At 34.3% G+C, this 20,406-nt stretch overlaps 2 protein-coding genes across 3 annotated transcripts; one reads left to right on the top strand and one right to left on the bottom strand.

Moving 5' to 3' along the window:
• Positions 1 to 11,525: 11,525 nt before the first annotated feature.
• LOC111919074 (protein COFACTOR ASSEMBLY OF COMPLEX C SUBUNIT B CCB4, chloroplastic) lies at positions 11,526 to 15,901 on the bottom strand. 2 transcript variants are annotated; one of them, XM_052765329.1, is made up of 9 exons: positions 15,765 to 15,901; positions 13,171 to 13,329; positions 12,921 to 13,087; positions 12,614 to 12,713; positions 12,450 to 12,523; positions 12,202 to 12,380; positions 12,056 to 12,126; positions 11,869 to 11,949; positions 11,526 to 11,707 (listed from the first exon to the last, which is right to left on the bottom strand). In XM_052765329.1, exons 2-9 carry the CDS (start codon positions 13,276 to 13,278, stop codon positions 11,612 to 11,614), a joined length of 876 nt encoding a protein of 291 aa, XP_052621289.1. In that variant the 5' UTR covers positions 13,279 to 13,329; positions 15,765 to 15,901; the 3' UTR covers positions 11,526 to 11,611. The 2 variants fall into 2 exon arrangements, with proteins under 2 accessions (XP_052621289.1, XP_052621288.1); XM_052765328.1 differs by having other exon boundaries at positions 13,171 to 13,312; positions 15,765 to 15,894.
• On the top strand, positions 15,878 to 18,847 carry LOC111919073 (purple acid phosphatase 2). The gene is made up of 8 exons (XM_023914680.3): positions 15,878 to 16,564; positions 16,787 to 16,987; positions 17,103 to 17,214; positions 17,302 to 17,531; positions 17,659 to 17,797; positions 17,901 to 18,121; positions 18,307 to 18,428; positions 18,543 to 18,847. The coding sequence occupies exons 1-8, from the start codon at positions 16,385 to 16,387 to the stop codon at positions 18,733 to 18,735; spliced, it is 1,398 nt and encodes a 465-aa protein (XP_023770448.1). The 5' UTR covers positions 15,878 to 16,384; the 3' UTR covers positions 18,736 to 18,847.
• The last annotated feature ends 1,559 nt before the right edge of the window (positions 18,848 to 20,406 follow it).

The following is a 20,406-nucleotide window of genomic DNA, read 5'->3' as shown; positions in this document are numbered from 1 at the left end:
GTCTTTTAATTAAATTACAAAAAATAAAATAAAATGATATTTTCCTAAATTTTTAGGATTCTAATTGATTGTTACCAATAAAATGATTTTTTTTAAGTATACAATTGGCTAAAAATATATAACAATTTACTAATTTTATGATTTAATTTTATCAAATAGTGTCATATTCATAAATGAAAATGTCGTGTGACTGATTCATGAATTGATATAAAAAAATGTTTAAGAATTCATCATTTCATTACAAATAAATACGTCTCTAATTACAATTATAAATGAATACAACTCTAATCATACATGAATACATTTACCATAATACAAAGTACATCTAAATTCCTATATTTTCAGTAGTTATATTCATAAATGAATATAAAGTGAATCATAAATAAATTCCTATAACATTGTTCTTTTTCTTCCAATTTTCTTGTTGCTATCATACATATAGAAACGAAGAGCGCTGCATTTCCATGCTTTACGGTTATCCTTCTTCGAAACATCAAGCTCTAAATTATACCTGTTCTAAACATAAATCATTAATGTATAAAATCATGCGGTTACAATATACTTATATTCATTGATGATTAACTACAAAATAAGACATTTGACATTGTATTCATATAAGATTACAACTAGATTTATATTGATAAATTAACGGTCACATTCATAATATATGAACAAGAGTTAGAACAATAAGAAGGGATGAAAATGAAATCATACGAAATTCTGAATCATTTATCTAAGATTAATGCATCAGGGTAGATGAACAAAGAAGCAGACAGAAGATCAGAATTCTAGTGCTAAAATGGGAAATGCAATAAACAAAGTATCATAGAGCAATAGATCAAGAATGCTTCAAACCTCATAGATTCTCAGAACATATATAAATTAAATATGGTTTTTAACTAGCGAAAAAAAAAAGAACACGGGTAAGAGTATGAACCTGAACTGCCAAGACTTAATAAACATCTATTAATCAAAACTGAACTTAAAAATTATCTCAAATGAGTCAAAGATTCCGATTATATCGCATTCATCATAGACGCGCCAGTTATGAGAAAATTTAAGATGAAGTCTGGGTACTACAAGTGAATAATACCTCATTCGATCCTCCATATCGAATTCGATCCTCCTTTCATGAACCGCTAATTTTTTAAATCCCTCCCGCTCCACTGTTCTCTTCGTCCCCTTTGTATTTCTTGCTGTTTCTCCATTCTTCTTCAATGCGGTCATCTTCAACATCTTCGCCATCATCTTCTCTTCCCTTCCGCTTCTGTTTCATCGAATTCAAGGATGCAGGTCTAGAATCTCCAATTAATATCGATGAACTAAAATCGAGTTGTAGGAGAACGATTGGAGATCGAGTTGCAGGGGGCGAGGTCTAATGGTGGCGTAGGGATCAGACGGTGATATGTTGAAGATGTCAATTTAATGCTCTATGAGATTAGGTCAAGAAATAGAGAGGCAGAGAGTAATTATAGGAGTTTACAAAATTAGGGTGATGCTTATTTACCTTAATAGCCTTTATAATTTTCTTTAATTTAAAAATTAAAATTTAAATGTATTAATAATTAGAAAAATAACAATTAATTATAGCCACACATCTTAAAAATTAGATGGTCCAGATCTGTTCTCGCGTTCTCAACCTTTTAGGTGTTCTCATTTGATCTTACTCATATATATATATATATATATATATATATATATATATATATATATATATATATATATATATATATATATATATATATAATCCAAAAGTAATAATTGCGAATCGGAGTATTCCAAAATTTTTTAGTATCATAAAATAGCAAGGATGTGCACGATCATGCCTTTTTTTTCCCCGATCATCTGAAGTACATGAAACATAAAATTAAACTGTAATTCAAAGTTTAACGAGTTCCCCCAAAGTACCACACACAACCAAACAAATATACATATTGCATGCTGGGTCCACAACCTCCTGGTTGGATTGCCATACATATCACATATTGGGTCCACAACCTCCTGGTTGGCTTGCCACTCTAGCTCACAATCTCCTGATTGGATTGCCCGAGTTGTTGGCTTATAGCACAAATACAACCTCAACCCAACCACACTATGTCGAGATATGCAATAGATAAACATATAACCAATCAATAGACAAACAGATAGATCTACAGGTCATTACTACATAGCAACATCCTATATATATAACAAATAACTACAACATAATAATATCCTATATACCAGGATACATAACCTAGTGGGTCCAAATTGATGTCTTCGACCCGTAAGTACAGTGAGGAAAACTCACCTCATAGTCTTAAAAGACAACAGGAAAGAACGTCGCTCCAAACGTCAACTCTATGGGTCACATATACACAGACAGTGAGTGTAACGTTTTATTTAAAATAAAATAAATAAATAAATAAAATAAATAAAATAAATAAATAATAAATCCTAAAACCCTGAGATGTATTTTATATTTTATTTTATCCCTAAAGTCGTATTAACTTAGCGAGGTGTACACCTTGGGGTGTTAAAAGTTATACTTTCCGGATATTGAGAGTTAAATTGTAACATATGGGCTAGTATTGAATAGATTTTTGGAAGCAGGTGGCTATAGAGTAAATTATGGACTTAAATTGAAAGGAAAAGAGAGGGAGGGGACAGAAGTGTAAAAATTTGTTAAAAGTTTGATATTGGGGACGGGGACTTAAACCCGTCACCCCCACTCTCCCTTATTCCTCGTTAAAGAGTGCAACACCTCAACCCTAACCCTAAAACTTACACCCGCCGACACCCTTATCACTCCACACCTCCGGCTGTCGTAATACCCTTGACGCCATCGTGAACCACCGAAGACAACCACCGTTGTTGTTGCCGATGATAGCGGCGATCGACGAGACCGTGGCCGTTGTTGCCTCTCTCTCCCTCCCTCCCTCCCTCCCCCTCTCTCTCTGGTAATGGCGTAACCCTTCCACTCTTTGTTCTTCTGTCATTCATCGCGTTTCGTCGCCACCGCCGCTCCGACGGCTGTCACGTTTTGATATCATTCTTCCGACCACTGCCTGCTACCACGAGCATGGCTATGTTGTGTGTGTTTTCATATGTATGGGTGCATGTTTCAGTCGATGTCGCGTGTGTGTGTGTTTGTTGGCCAGAAATCGTAGAAGCACCCACCATGGCAGCCGATATGGTGGCTGTCGTCGTTCTACCACCACCAGCCGCCACCTCGGGTGGTTGTGTGCATGTGTAGGTGTTAGATTAACTTTCTGTGTAAACCGACAGGCTTTGGATGGTGTTTGGACCTAAAAATTATAACTCCCGCCATTAAAATGGTGGTTGCTGCCATGGACCGCCGCCGATCACCACTGCCCCGAGGTGGCAGTGGGTGGTTCTCGATTTATATTTAATTACCTAAACATCTAACTTTAGTACAAGAGGCATGAGTTTGGGGTTGGAAACCTTAATTAAGGTTTAGAAAAAGCTAATGTCAAGAAAATCCTAGTTTTGTAGTTTTGTTGGGACCTGCATAAAAACTGTTAATTGAACTTTAAGTAGTACTTAATAATGTCCTATAATTAACTTAATGCAATATTGGAGTTACCGAATTAAGCCCTTAAGGAGTTTAGTGTGGAACACTAACCGTAGTTGTGATTTCATGTGGAAAACCCTAGAATCGGGGAGCTCTATTATGGACAATGATTGGGCGCGTATATGGGCTATTGATTGGATTATTATTACACCCGAGAATGACTAAGTCAAACCTTAATCAGTCCCACCCTTAGATGATTAAGTCCTCAATGGGTTAAGTGTTCTTACTTAACCTAATCATCATTTTATGTGAAACCCTAATCGCCATTTCCTGTAAGGTACTCACTGTTACAAGTGACTATTGTGACATCTCCATTTTCACGGCCAGAAAAGACCGATTTTGTTTATGTTTTATAAAAACCAGAGTACCTGTTTTAATAAAAATGTTGTGGAATTTGTTCCCAGTAAAACATGATAAATACGTTATCAAATCACTTTCGAAGAAATGTATTTTTATTCATTTTTAAACATTTGGGATGTCATCGTCAATACATAAACATAAGCATAAACAGAACTTACATTCATTATCACTAGTGATTTATATCTCCTTAATCTCTCAGTGTAATGTGACTTCATATCAACACCTGTGATATAAATAAACTGAGTGAGTCAGGTTGGGAAACCTGGTGAGTACATAGGGATTTCAATCCTACAATGTTATACCATATATATATAGTTTCAAACTCACAAAATATACAATTTCACCATATATATATAAACAACTCTTATCCCACTCCGTCGATCCTCACAACGAGACTATCCATACTCTCGGACCTAAGATTAGCCGTTTTACCTAATCTATACTCTCGGATCAGAAATGAACGACTTTACCTAGTCCATACTCTCGGACTAGGGACGAATGACTAATCCATACTCTCGGATTAATGATGAATGATTATGCCTAATCCATGCTCTCGGACTAGGGACAATGACTATGTCTAATCCATGCTCCCGGATCAATGACATATACTAAGGTTTTATTCTCTGAGTATAATTCACTCGTACTCGTAAGAAAACACTACCCAATATTCCTCATAATTAATTTAGGTTTACTCTTTATCCTAAATCAGCATATATAATCAGGTATGTTCTTTAACAAGTATCTCAGGAAACATCAAATAATTCGCACATAAACATATATTTAATACTTCAATCGGTACTTGTATTAAAATCATGTTCATGAAAGGACTATGCACTCACTTGAAAAGGTGGTGATTCCGAACTCAGACAACGCTTCGCTTCTTAAAAATAATTTCCTTCGATGAAACCTAGTATTATTACCACTAGAGTTTAGTCTATTATTTGTCGAGACTAATTAATAGTCTAGCTATTATTACTATTATATAAGCATTAAAAAATACTTATATAACACATAACAATAGCCCAAGTACTTATTATAAGTTCCTAATAACGTTACTATAATTAAATAAACGATATATTAAAAATAGCGTAGGCGTAGCTCACTTACAGCGAGTTTTATAGAAAACCGGGCTTTGCTTGGAGCAGCGTTCCCGAGCCGAAAAACTCTTCCTCTCGGATCTGTCGAGCACTTCGGGGCTTCCGCCTCGTGCTAGGGAGGTTCCCTAGGCTTTTCGGGGGGTTTCGGGGCTAGAGAAAGGTTCTAGAGAGAGAGTAAAAAGAAGAAAGAATGGGAAAGGTGTGAAGAAAATGAGGGTGAGAGAGGTTCTATTTATAGGGTGAAAATGGTTGAACTTGGTGCCACATGTCACCATCTAGTGGCAAGACTTGGGGAGAAAACAATGGCCAAGATTGTGCCACATCATCCATTTTCGCACAGCACACTTCTGACTTCTAAAATCCGTAACTTTCACATACGACCTCCGTTTTTGACGTTCTTTATATCCACACGTAGGTAAAAATAAGATCTACAACTTTCATTTTGACTGCGTTGGCTAATTCTCGACCGATCTTAAATTTAACAGTACGAGGAGATTATACTGTTAAATGTCCGCATAAAATTCATAACTTCTACATACAGACTCTGTTTTCGTCCGTCTTTTTACCGTTGAGTTCCTATTAATGAGATCTTCAATTCTCATTTAGGTCGCGTAGGCCAAAAACCGCTCGAACTAAAATTTGAGTTTTCGGGTCGTGTACTGCTATGCCAAATCTTAGAAAATTCATAACTTCCTTATACGAAGTCAGATTTGGGCGTTATTTTTTTGTATGTTATCGGTTTAACATATACTACAACTTTTATTTGGATCGATAAGGCTAAAAAGTCCTTTATCAAAAATTCACTATTTACGTCTCCCGGTGTCGTGCCGGTTTTTGCTGTAAAACTTCGACGGGTCATAACCTCTTCGTTATAACTCGGATTTCGACGTTATTTATATGTACGGAACCCTTGAGACATATTATAAAACTTGGTTAAGATTATTTATTCTAAATAATCTTTTGTCGAAAAGTCATTTTCGACCCCTATTATCTCTAAATTGACTAGCTCGGATCTACAGGCGTTACAACTATGACCTGTGATTGGGTATTGACTCAAGCATCTTCTTGTAGGTGATTGGAAGTGAGTTGAAGCTAGTAGATTTTTTGATTGCTACAGTGGTTACCTACACACATATCGAGGTGAGTTTTGCCTCACTGTACCCGTGGGTCGAAGGTACAAATGTTGGCCCACTAGTTTTGGTTATCTGTTAGTAGAAGGATACCTTAGGGACTGTATATTGTCATGTAGGATAGACCGAAGACTCTTGATCCAAGCTCTCTTACCTGTTCCTTGATTAGTTGTGGTTCTAGAATAAGGTCATATGTCCGGGTGACTATCTCACCTTTGAGTATATACGACCATGCATTCTTTGGATCGTTGATATTGAGTATGCTGCTATGTTGTAGTGATCTATTAAATCTGTGTTCTGGTATTGAGTAGGCTGCTATAATGTAGTGATCTGTTAGATCTGTGTTCTTATATTGAGTATGCTACTATGTTGTGGTGATCTGTTAGATATGTGTTCTGGTATCAAGTATATTGCTATGATGTAGTGATCTGTTAAATCTATCTCCTGGTATTGAGTATGTTGCTTTGTGGTAATAATCTATAGAATTGTATGTTATCTGTGCTTGTTGGTTATCATCTATGGAGTCAGGGCCGGTCCAAGACATTATGAGGCCCGGGGCAAAATAAAAAATGGGGCCCTTCATGCAATTTTTTCTTGGATAAAATAGGATAACACCTAAAAATTATTATCAATAAAAAGTAACTTTATTAATTAAAATTTTATTAATCTCTTTAGATATTGATATACAATTAAATAAAGTGTTTGTTAATTTATAGCGATCAAGCATTTGTTAATTTATAGCGATCAAGCAATGTATGTGTTAACAAAGTTCTCATCCACTTTTGATGTTATGAAACTTGAAAGATTTCTTTACATTACAAAGTAAATCATGGTTTTGAATATGTATGATCATCATATTTCTGGGTTTAGAGTTATGTAGTTGTATGGGTTTTTAATTTTTATTGAATCTAACTAAATGATGTTAAAAGCAAGGTCTTTAAAGGAAATTGGGATTATGCAGCAAAAGTAGTTATCCAACTCAAAGAAGAAGACTTAACCCCCTTTAAAATGGGGCTTTACTCTTTTCTTGGAAACAACATTACCATCACTCTAATTTCTCTCCTCCCCGCCTTTTATCCACCTATGAATTGTCTTATTCCATCACCATATCATGCACAATATGTATGCTATCCCAATACAACATAAAATTCTGAGTTTAGAAAGACAGAGAAATCCAAATTAAGAAGATTAACATTCAGAAATCCAAATTAAGCAAATGAAGTTCAAGAATCGTCTCTAACTTAACCAAATTAAAATTTGATTTTGTCTCTAACTTGCACAACTCCATAAAAAATCGAATTTTAGAAAAGAATTAAAATTTTCAAGAATGCTAGAACTTACAGAGATTTACAATCAGATTATCATAAATCAATTTATTCTCTAACCCTCCATTCTAAAAGATTGAAACTTCAAACTTCAGGCGATTGAGAGAGAAATCCAAGTGAGACAGCGACTGTGAATTCAAGAAATCCAAGGAGAACCGGAGAAGCAATCAGACTCGCGATTCTAAAGTAATCGTTCGATTCACTGAATTTCAATTCAGATTCTATTAAAGTGTTGTGGTTGTGGACGAATTCAAAAACAATAAAAAGAAGGATAAGAAATCGGATTCACTTGAAATCGTGAATAAGAAACAGAAGAAGGATAATCGTTGCTTTCGAGAAGACGTCGTTTGGATTTTCCATATGAAATCAATTGTTGAATAGTTACGATGCCTTGGAAGTCGGACGCACGCCAGGTCTACGTCTCGCTCCCTCCCGCTCCGTCTTTTGGATACATGCTGATTAGAGTACTGGGCTGTGAAAAAATAGTCCAATGGGCTTAAAATTAATGGGTTGATAGTATATAACCAATAAAACAAGTATAATATGGGGGCCTTTGGCATTTGGGGGCCCGGGGCGGTCGCCCAGCTTGCCCATGCCCACGGGCCGGCCCTATATGGAGTGCCCTTAGGTATTGTCTGTGGTCATGTAGGATAGCCTGATAACTCTTGGTCTAAGATCTTTTTCCTATTCCTTGTTTGGTTGTGGCTATAGAGTAGGATCGTATGTTCGGGTGGCTATCTCACCTCTGGTTACTTATGGTTACACATTCTATGGGGGTTAGCTGGTAGCGGGATTGTATGTTGTGAGAGGACTAGTAGGCGGTAGTGAACTGTATGATTGTTGTTTGCCTGTATTATGTTCCTACTTGATCCTGATTGTTTATATGTTGACAATTTTGTGTTTGGTTTGGGTTGAGGCAGTCCTACTTTGTGTTGTAGGCCAAGATAACCGGTGCGGGCCGGCTGTAAGCCGTAGGCACTAAGGCTTAGGAAGAGCAATAGGGTCGAGGCGGTAGGCCAAAAAACCCTGGGTATTCCAGCCCGATGACTGATTGGACCCATTGTATATTGGCATTCCAACCTAGGTTATTCCATCCAGAAGATGACTGGACCCGGAGGTTGATTGGGCTTGAGGTATTCCAACCCGATGGTTGATTGGACCTGACATGTTTGACCGTATATGTTATCCGTTTGCGTGGTGGTATTTTAGGGAAAACTCACTAAGCTTTATGCTTATCCAGTTGTTTATTGTTTCAGGTATCATTGGTATCTATGGGAAGGCGAAAGTGGGACTGTACACACGTATTAGCAGCATTGAGGATTCAACGTTTTCTATAAAACTCTGATTTTAAATAAATGTAATTTGGAATAAACGGTTTTCTTAATAATGGATTTATAAATTGGAAAGTTTTATCTTAATAAAAATGAAAAATTTTAGATTGTGAAAATGGGACGTTACAGTGACCTAAACTCAAATCACATCTCAAAATACTCAAAAATGCCCTAAGTCAAACTTGGTCAAACCCCAGGTCAAAGGTCAAAGTCAGAAAGTCAATGGGTCAAGGGAAGGTCAACCTGGATGAGTACGCCCTACGTACTAAACTACTACGCTAGGTGTAGCCACAATCCATCCAAAATCACAGGACTTAAACCCAATACGCGCAACGTACCGCGTCTGAATCCAAATCCTTATATTAAGAGCTTATTTCGTCAAGACCTCTTGTCCAAACTTAGATCTAGACCCATAACATCGTTCTAAGTCATAAAGTTTCCATCTTTATGACTTTCATGGCTTGGAAAGGTCCAAAAGCTAGAACCTTAACTTATTAATCCATTAAGACATCATAACCTTTGCATCGAAGGAAAAGAAGGACAAAGATCCAATTTTTATCACTCTAGACACTCTTAAACGTCCAAAATGACAACTCATTTGATCTGGTGTAGCTCATACAGTCATACCCAAAAGGACCATGATTATGGGACCAAAAAGCACAAAACTTCACATCTAGTAAGATCTAATGAGATAATCAACAAGTTTAGAAATTTATACCTTCTAGAGGTTGCTCATGCGGTGTAAAACTCAGATCTATGAAGCTTGGAGCTCCTTCCTTGCTTTCCAATGACTTCCTTCCTTCCACAATGGACAAAAACATTAAAAATGAGCTTAAAACAACACAAATGGAGATTAGGGTTTGCTAGGGACGAGAAGAGGGTTGGAGGTTGGTGAATGAAGGGATCCCAATGAGATAAGGATGCTTAAATAGGTTTCAAACCCTAAAAATTAGGGTTTAAGTTTTTGCCTTGTACGCCCAACGTACCAAAAAAACTCGTTTTCTAATTAGGTAACCAAGGGACCGATTTTGCAACAAATTTCATATATGAGCTCCTCAAACAGATCCACTCGATAGGCTACATTGCCAACCCTGACAATTACTTGAAACAACCAAATATACCGGGGGTCCCAACTTGCTCCTCTTCTTGAAACATATTACACCCTTCCAGGGTGATACCTTCAGTAAAACGATATCGTCTACCTGGAATTCTAACTCAGATCGACGTTTGTCGACATAAATATTCTGCTGACTCTGAGTTGTCTGCAACCTCTGTCTGATATGATGAATAAGTGTATTACATCCTTCCTGATGCGTATTAACCAAGATAGAACAAGCATAGTAATGTTTTCCAAGGTTGTTGCTCCACGAAGTACGAATCACAACTTCAGCTCCATAGTTGCATCTAATGGCCATTTTAGGTGGAGAAAGCTAACTTAAGAAGAAAATGGGGAAGAAGAATACTGATGAAGGTGAGTGAAAGAAGGGGAGGGGCAACGACGAAAATATCCCTACATGCTAGGCAAATGGGGCACCCAAACGGAGAAAACAAATGGTTAATTTCGACAGGACCTAGGCGGGTAGAAAATAAACGAATAAGGGACGACCCAAGTTAATTTCAAAAATAAGGACTAAACATGCAAATTGGCATATGGAGCAAGCACGATTATATATATATATATATATATATATATATATATATATATATATATATATATATATATATATATATATATATATATATATATATATATATATATATATACTGATGGATAAGAGTATAAAATATCTATCCCAACTAATTAATTTTAATAATAGTTAAAAAATAATAACAAATAAAAAATTAGTTTAACTATGAAACTTTCATGCATAACCCGCATATAAAGACGATTAAGATGATGTAGTTTTAATATGTTTTTATATATTATCATATGTTTAAAATATTATATATCTACTTAATAGTAAAATCATTATTTCATAATTCATGACAGCAAAATATTTTATTAGATTTTGCTCAACGCACGAATATTCATCTAGTTTAATGATAAATTGACCTATTCTTTGATACTTGGGTCATTTAGTGACATTCTATTGAAAAGTTGACGCACGAATATTCGTTTAGTTTAATGATAACTGACCTATTTTTTCATACTTGGGTCATTTAGTGACATTTCATTGAAAAGTTGACGTAACGCAGTGGGTTGATCGAAACACTCTTTTTTAATTTTTTATTTTAAAATTCTTTAAATTACCTTTTAAAGTAATAACCAGTTTTTGCGGAAATTTGGTGCCAATATCTCAGAGTTCTAATTTTTTTCATTGTTTAAAAGAGGTTTTAGAGGGTAATTGCTCGCATAGGTGCATTTTTTTTTATCAATGGTTGATTGCTTTAAAAAATGTAGTGGTTTATTTTATATTCTATTTTTAGACATTTAGTGTTATTTTTTTATGAGCTGTTTTTTTTTTAAATATTATTTAAAACTATGAGTAGTTTTTGTACGACAAAAATAATGCTGTGGTTAACTCGGATATTGGCCAAACTACGACTCATTATTACGGTGGAAACAGATGCGAAATAGATATTGAGGACAGTGAAATCACAAGAACAATAACAATTGTAATAAGGAAGATGATGTAACTAGATTCAAATGAAATATAATACAAAAATAGAAATATTGAATGATGTAATAAGAACACCAAACAACTCTCTCACTGGCTAAATATATATATTAAATTATTATTGTGATATACAAACATATAGTTAAATTAATAATGAATAACGAAAAACAAAACGTTTATCTTTGTTTAGAAGTAGCCAAAGGTTTTTTGGTGTTGATATGCTTAGAAAGCGTGGCATCCAGCTTCTCTCCTATTAAACTGATCCATGCCTGCAGCAGAGGGGTATATACTATTACTATACTATTATTATTATTACTTCGCTTTAACTTATGCAAAAAAAAAAAAAAAAAGCATATTTTCCTATTTATTTTGGAATTGGATTAGTGAAAAGGAAAAAATAATAAATAATAATAAAAAGATGAATGCTTTCCTGGTCTGATGTTGTGAAGCCTCGAATAGTGTCACCTCCAATTATTGCAATTCCTTTATCTCCAAGTGGTTGCAAGATCACTGCCTGTAATAAGTTTGTGCAAATTTGTAACAAAGTTTAAAACTTGGGCCAAAAGTGTAAATATACAAATGACCTGGTAAACTTGAAGACGATTTGAATGGTTTGTTACCTGTGTGTTTGAAGGGAGAAATGGGAGCTCAGATTTTCCAGGATACAGAGATAAATTTGCCAAGTAGCTTTCTGTAAAATTCTTCAAATATTATAATATAATTTATTTCAAAAATATCATCATTATCACATTCACATGTGGCTTACGTGATCCAGATTTCATAAGGCCTTGATAGATTGATCCTTGCATCAACTTATGAGCATCTACAACCATGGCTTCACCTTCATTTTCATTAGAAGCATATCCAATTTGTGCAACACAAATCCCATCATATACAATCACTACAGACTTGCTGCATGTCACTCCTGACAATGATTCCCATGCCCTAACATCACAATTCACAAACACTAACTTATCGCCATTAAAAAAATTGAAAAATGATGTTTTTCCATACCATTTTAATTCAGAAGATACAAGATCTGGAATGCTGGAATGTATTCTTTCACACTCCACACCTCGTGGTGGCACCTGAATTCAAAATTTGAAATTCATGTATCAAAGTGGTGACAAAAACCAAGTTAGAAGCTGATATGAAAGGGGGTTTTGGGGTTTTCTTACCACAGATATGGATTTAGGTCGAATTGAAAGCCACACAAGACCTGCTAAAATATTAGTTACTGCTAACCCAATTGCAAGTAGATCGGCTCTGGATTGTGAACTGCATGATGATTGAAAAAAGCTTTTAGAATACGCATTTTACAATGGCTACAGGAAAAGAGGTATTGGATTCAATTCAAAATCAGTTGCTAATGTACTGATGAATCGTATTCAATCAATCAAATTAGGAGAAAAAAAAAAGGAGATGAAAGAAAGTTAATTACGAAAATCATTAATTAGCAGAAGAAGTGAGAATCCGATTGATTACCTGCTGGCATCAGCAACCGGAGCTATGCCGGAAATTGTCCTGTTGAACAGAACACCGAACAGAGAGGTCCCTCCTACGTAGATCGGAATACTCCTGACAATATCGTCGTTTTTTGATACCCAATCAGCAATCAATTCTCTTTTTGGCCTTGGTCCTTTATAACCTCCCTTCACTTGTTCAATGAAAACTTTAAATTGAAACATAGATACATATACATATAGAGAGAGAAAGAGAGGGAAGACAAAGGCACCTGTAAGTTGGCCGAAACCCTAGAGAACTGTGGACTAGATCGGAGAAGGAGACCGGAAGGTGTATGAGAATTTAACGGGACTGCACGGAGGAGATTTCCCGCTTCCATTTAAGATCGTTCCGTAATTCGGTGGATAAGAAGACTGTTGATTATGTAGTTCTGAAAGATTTGTATTAGAGGCCCTAGACTACTGTACATACTCCATTTCACCCCTCTATTTTTTTTTTCTTTTCAATCTTTTATTTTTTGTTTAAAAAAACATGATCCAAAAATAAAAATAAGAAATAACCGATAATTAACATAAACGATTGTTTCTGATGTATTTTTTTCCGCATCTACAATTACGATGGATCACATTTTAAGAAGCTGAGTTTTGGTCGAGCAACATTGAGGATTAAAAGTTGAACACATGCTTATTAGGGTTGGTACCAAAATATTAACGAATATTAACGGGTATATTGTTAAATCGATTGCATGGTGTTTTCAACATAAATTGTTGAAGGACTAAATGTGGATAGCTGAGAAGTATTGTACCTTAGTTACAAAATCTTTCATGTACATATGTATTCTCCCATATGGATTGTGTATAATTCCCTAAGGTGTTGTATACACTATATACACATTATTAAATAGAGAATAGAGATTAGTTCTGCAATACATTCTCTCTTCTGTTTTGTTCTCTCAAAACCGTCATCTTCTAGGGTTTTGTTAGTTAGAGTCAATGTATTGAGTATATTGATTCATACTTATAGTTTGTAAAATCGATCATTAGGAGAGTATAGCGTTTCTTATGTAATTTGTTGTTTACATTTTTTCTACAATAAGTCAAGCTTAAAACCAAAGTGATGGTCTCTAACTACACAACTCGTTCTAAGAGGGACTTAAGGCCAAGTAAGGGTCACCTTTCACTAACATGATACCTACAAACCATCTGATTTCAATTCCTACTAGGTTAACCTATAGCAAGAATTCACATATCTTTTTCACCTCATTTTAAACGAAAAAGTACTATATTTCTTCTTTCCGAGGCTTAATCTTTACAAATTAACCAGATTCGGATATGGATAGTATTTTTCTGAATTTTTAGATATTTTGGATATTCGATATCCAATTATTTTTTTTAAATATTTTTTATATCAAAATATATAAGAGCGCGAGAGTTAAGGGTATTGGATGTAGTTTAGTGACGTTACTTATGCATTTTCATTTAGTTTTTGACTTTTATATTTTAATTATTTGTTATTTAAAAATATTTTTAACAGTAACTTGGTATATTTTCATATAATTGGATAATTAATCAAGTGAAAAAAAACAACATTGGTTTATCGTGTATGATGTCTAAATAAAGAGAAAAATAGATTTTTTAAGTTCAAAATTTTTCGGATATCAATAAACACCATGGTTCGAAAAAACACGCCTCAAAGCGTGCCATGACGCGAGACGTGGTGTGGCCGTTACGAAAACGTTAAAAGCAGGTTTGTTAAACTTGGCGTCCAAATAACGTGTCAATGTGCGATTTATCGCGTTATGGCACTAGTTTTTTTCAAGGCGTATATTTTTTTTTGTTTTTTTGTGGTTGGACCTAAAATAATTTATTGAGTTTTTTTTTTTATATCAAATATTAACATATCGCTTTTAAAAACTTGATATATTTGATAAAATTCAATAACTATATGATTTATCTTTTTTTAATGTATATAAACACCATCCAGATTTTTAAATATCTAAAATTTTGGATGTACGATTTTGAACACCCTGCTTAAAAGTTGAAAATGATATGAAGACGGTTTAAATAACATATGAAAAACATAAAGATAAAATAATAATTTTTTTTTTTTGAAAAAGTTAACAAATGAAAAAAGTTTATAACAACGTTTTGATAAATAAAAGTTACTAAAAACCTGATGTGACAGTAATAATATGCTTTCGAGAAATTAACCATTGAAGATATCCGAGAAGACATTTGGTTCAGATAATGCTTTTTTGGAAGAAATAAAATATTTTAAAAGAATTATAATATTAATGAATTGAAATCACAGTTGATACGAAATGAAATCTATTTTTTGTTTGGTTTGTAATCAATAGAACTGGAAAGTAAATTATGTAAATATGACCAAAATACAATTTTATTGATTTTTATAACATATTCATATTATTATTATTAATAAAAATGATAAAATTTTCAGTTATTAAAAAATTTTATCCGTTCAAACCTGTATTTTTTCTTGAACTTGCACATAATATATAAAGCAAAAAGATAGTTTTATAAAACAAAAATATGTAATTACACTGGATAAAAAACAATTACTAAATATCTTAGCTTTGTGGAATAGGTATATTGCCATTTGCCCATTTTTGTCGACCAGAGGATTAGAGGAAGAAATTTGTTACAGGGGAAAGAAACAAAGGGGAAGCCTAATAAGTCATAAAGCAAATAACCCAAATGTTTACAGAGAGTCAAAGAGAAACAGTAAAACTCACAGAGGTGGGAAAAAACTCAGAAGTATGGCAGGAGGGTGGGTGTCGCAGGAGCTGGAAAGTCTACCCAAATAGATAATCCAAATCACTTAGAGAATAAAGGAAAGGAAACTTACAGAGTAGGAGGTAGATGCCGGAGGCGGATGTAGGGAGGCTGTAATGGTGGCTGGCCGGATATCTGGATGCTTCCAGATTGAGCGTGTAAGAGACGGGAAACGATGTGCAGGAGAGAGCCGGTGACTTTTTGGGTAACAAATAGAAGCTAGGGTTAAACCGCTACCTACACGTGTGCAAAAGGATAACCGGCAACCGGTACTGTTGATAGACCCTTTGCTTTTGTAGTATTTTGTAGAATAATTATAAAAGAATAGATTTATAAAATCGTTGAAGTAATGTCGCTTTTCCCTCCCAAATAATTAGGAAGAACCCATGACCATGAGGGTTGTTGGATCCGATTTACGAGTTAACCATACACCTCCAGTCTCATGATCACTCCATCTCCATTCAGAAACCAGAGATTATACAAAATTTAGCAGATCCTTGAAGAATTCTTCGATACGTTATTCCCACTCTTTTGCAATCATCACTAACACACATTATTCCGTAAGGATTAAGCAGTGAAAAGCCAGAAATCGAGTACTTTTTTCATTTGAAAGGATGTAAAAAAAATAAAGGATACTAGAGTTCTGGTTTTGCGCATGTTAAGCTGGGAGGAATCGAAAGGAGCGTGAATAAAATGAGTGTCCGATGGTGCCCTGTTATTGTCTCTGTTCTTGGGCTATTGGTGTTCGAATCCGCTTTGTTTGTTGATGGAGGAACAACCAGTAGTTTTGTAAGAAAATATGAGAAAACTATCGATATGCCTCTTGACAGTGATGTGTTTACTGAGCCTCCTGGTTATAATGCGCCTCAACAGGTATCGATTTCCATCTAAAATCCCCATTTTCATATCGCTTTCATTTTAGGTTAGTTTTGATAGGGTTTTGTTCAATTTAAGAACCTCATTTGCATTTCGCTCAACTTCTGAGATTAATTGTATGATTTAGGAACCTCTTTACAGCTCATCTGCATCTACTTGATTTACACTTGGTATTGTCGATGATGTTAATGAAATTGATTGTCCGTTTTCTAAATCAAGGTTCATATAACCCAAGGTGATCATGTGGGGAAGGCAATGATTGTATCTTGGGTGACAATGGAGGAACCAGGTTCAGATACAGTTGTTTATTGGAGTGAAGACAGCAGTAGTCAGAACACAGCTGAGGGCATTATTACCACCTACACATACTACGATTATACTTCTGGATTCATCCATCATTGCAATCTTACTGATTTGGAGGTACTAATTTTGATTTCTACTACCAAACATTCTTATAATTCGTAACATTTAAGATCTTTACACTAATTAAAAGAAAATTTTGTTTGGAATCATATTGATTAGTTCTGTTTTGCAGCACGATACAAAATACTACTATGAAATTGGGATCGAACATGCATCAAGAACTTTCTGGTTCACAACTCCTCCCCCAATTGGACCAGATGTCCCTTTTACTTTTGGCCTTATTGGTATTCTTTCCTTAAAAACTTTCACTACTTTGGATAATTTGTACTGAATATCTGTGTCATTAAGGTTGTGTTTGTTAATTTATACAGGAGATCTTGGCCAAAGTTTTGATTCAAACATCACACTTACTCACTATGAAATGAATCCTACAAAAGGAAAAACCGTCTTATTCGTTGGAGACATTTCTTATGCTGATAACTATCCTTATCATGATAACACAAGATGGGATTCATGGGGAAGATTTGCTGAAAGAAGTACAGCATATCAACCATGGATATGGACTGCAGGAAATCATGAACTTGACTTTGCACCCGAACTTGTAACTCTTTGACTTTTCACCTTCCTTTCTTTATAAACTCACAAACTTTTGTCTATTCAATCCTCAAATATGTCTCAAAAGATTCAAGAAAAGTCAAAAGATTCAAGTTTTGGTAATTTTGTTGCAGGGAGAGACTGAACCTTTTAAGCCTTATACTCACAGGTATCAAGTCCCCTTTGAAGCATCAGAAAGTACTTCCCCTTTTTGGTACTCAATCAAGATAGCTTCAGCATACATCATTGTTTTATCTTCATATTCAGCTTATGGTATTCAAATTTCAAATTTTTTTTTTTCTACTAAATATAGAATCATTCACAACCCCAAATCATAGAAACAAAAAGGTGTAAACTTTTTACAAAATTTTGTTAGGTAAATACACTCCTCAACACGAATGGCTGGAAAAAGAATTGCCCAAAGTTGATAGAAGTGAAACCCCATGGTTGATTGTAATGACGCATACGCCCTTGTACAATAGCTATATCTATCATTATATGGAAGGTGAATCTATGAGAGTCATATTCGAGCCTTGGTTTGTAAAATACAAAGTTGATGTTGTGTTTTCTGGTCATGTCCATGCCTATGAACGCACAGTAAGTCTTTCTTTCTAGTTTCTACACATGGAAAAAGTAAATGAGGGCAAATTTGTAAAAAGTTAAAAACTTTCTCTATTAAGTAAAAAAGAAACACCCATATAGAGGTTGCTTGACTTTTGGGTAAAGTAAGTGTTGTATATAGAAAGTTTGAGGGTAAAATGACGATTTTGCCCTTGGTACAGGAGAGAATATCAAACATTGGTTATGATGTTGTTAACTCGAAATGTGATCCTATAAAAGATGATTCTGCTCCTATATACATAACCATTGGGGATGGAGGAAATCTTGAGGGATTGGCTATCAAGTAATTAAAATATAATATTTCTTTTGTTATTTAATGATTGTATTTTTAAATTTTATTATAAAAATTTGATGATAAGTAACACTTATGGTTTGTTGAATGATGATGATGATGTAGCATGACTGAGCCACAACCGATGTACTCTGCTTTTAGAGAAGCTAGTTATGGGCATGCTATTTTGGACATCAAGAATAGAACACATGCGTATCATAGTTGGCATAGGAATCAAGATGGATATGCTGTTACAGCTGATTCAATGTGGTTTTATAATAGATATTGGTATAATCATGACTTACATGCATCATCATGATTCATGATCATTTTTTTTTTCTTTTTTATTTTAAAGTCAGTAATACCTTGTAAATCAATTCGTGTAGTATCTGGTTTTCTTTCCAGAAGAGCCATTGTCCTACATATTTAGAGGAGATACGAATGTGTCTATCTGGGACTCTAATATAGGAATATATAAAGTTTTATATTGTATGGGTGAAAATGGATATGGAAATATTTCATTGCAAATGCTTAGATTTGGGATAATATTTGTGGTTAGTAGTAAGTAATATCACAAACTAAATGATGTACTATCTTTTGATCAATGAACATCGTTTCCAACTAAAATCAATTGTACATGCAACTAGATACTGCTGGAATATCATATACTTCGTGGGAAAAAAAGTATGTTAGAGTTTTAAGACAAATAACTATTTGATATCTAAATTTAGAGGGTTCTTTGGATTGTATTTCTAGTAGAAGTAATTTACTAAAACAGGGAATGCTCGACCGATGACAAAGATGAAACATGTAGCTTTGGAGGTTATTTTCATGACAACTATATGGGTTTTGTGGTCTTATAGAAATACAATGGTGTTTTGTCACAAATACATTAGAAGGATTGATTTTCAAAAAGATCATAGATTGCTAGTTTTATGCATAGAAATAGTAAGATCAAAGCCAATTGAGTTGTGTGGTTACAAAATCCCATTATGGTTGGTCCTTTGTAATTGTCTATTCTTTTGCTATCTCCTCGTTGGTTTGACTAATAAAATTCAAAGTATACATATCTACCCTAATAAATAAAAATGATTTTGCCACGTGTCTCCTTCTCCTTTATTTTGACATTTGTCATTTTCTAGATTTTTTTAAATTATTTAATATCCACTTGTCATTTTTATAGTATATATTTTTTTTTATTCAAATTCCACCTATTAAATGCCACTTCATATTAATTAATTTTATAAATATATTAATTAATGTACATAATAACTTTTTATTTGTGAATTCTTCTTTCAATTAATATATTAATTATTGTATATGTATATTAATGTAGATAGTACATTGTATTTGTGAATTCATATTAATTAATTTTATTAGTATAGATTAATTAAAATCAAATTACATAATTTTTTTTGAAACGACAAATCTAATTTATTCCTAAACTACTCTTTAAATCAACATATGTTCACAACGGAACTTGAACCCTCAACCTCAATGAGAAAGGACAACACCGGTTATCGCTATGCTAGAAACACTTTGGTACCAAATTACATAAATAGTCCATATGGTCTACCAAATGTCACAAATTCAGTCGTTACTTATTTTTTTTATTAGCATGGTCTTTGTGGTTATCAAACTTACATGAATTAGTCTTTTATTGTTCACATCATTACTTTTGATCCATTTAATAAACCCGTGTAATACACGTGTCTCACACCTAGTTTGATTATATCCGCCTTTCTAACCCGTTATAGTTTTCTTGCTGGTTCCAAGCACGACGACAAAAATAATGGAGGGGTATACCGGTCAATTGGGTCATTTCTTTTTAAAATGTTTTACTAACTATTATTTTATAAAAAATACTTTGATGACTCTAACACACGACAAACAACCTAGGGGGCAACCCCCACCATGGCAGAGCTCATGCCACCTAGGTCCCTTGGCCGGTAGTTAGCTTCAAGCAAAGCACCCCAACCTGACAACTCAA

The sequence above is a fragment of the Lactuca sativa genome, chromosome 7, assembly GCF_002870075.4.
Source record: "Lactuca sativa cultivar Salinas chromosome 7, Lsat_Salinas_v11, whole genome shotgun sequence".
Taxonomy (NCBI): Eukaryota; Viridiplantae; Streptophyta; class Magnoliopsida; order Asterales; family Asteraceae; genus Lactuca; species Lactuca sativa.
This window is presented reverse-complemented; position numbering and strand designations above follow the sequence as displayed.

Bases quoted from the DNA above. Each gene is read 5' to 3' on its own strand.
- LOC111919074 (XM_052765329.1), bottom strand. From the start codon at position 13,278: ATGGAAGCGGGAAATCTCCTCCGTGCAGTCCCGTTAAATTCTCATACA. The intron at 13,088-13,170 runs GTGCCTTTGTCT...GAACAAGTGAAG, and splicing joins GGGTTTCGGCCAACTTACAG to GGAGGTTATAAAGGACCAAG. The intron at 12,524-12,613 runs GTAAGAAAACCC...TTTTGAATTCAG, and splicing joins GACCTAAATCCATATCTGTG to GTGCCACCACGAGGTGTGGA.
- LOC111919073 (XM_023914680.3), top strand. From the start codon at position 16,385: ATGAGTGTCCGATGGTGCCCTGTTATTGTCTCTGTTCTTGGGCTATTG. The intron at 16,988-17,102 runs GTACTAATTTTG...TCTGTTTTGCAG, and splicing joins GCAATCTTACTGATTTGGAG to CACGATACAAAATACTACTA. The intron at 18,429-18,542 runs GTAATTAAAATA...ATGATGATGTAG, and splicing joins CTTGAGGGATTGGCTATCAA to CATGACTGAGCCACAACCGA.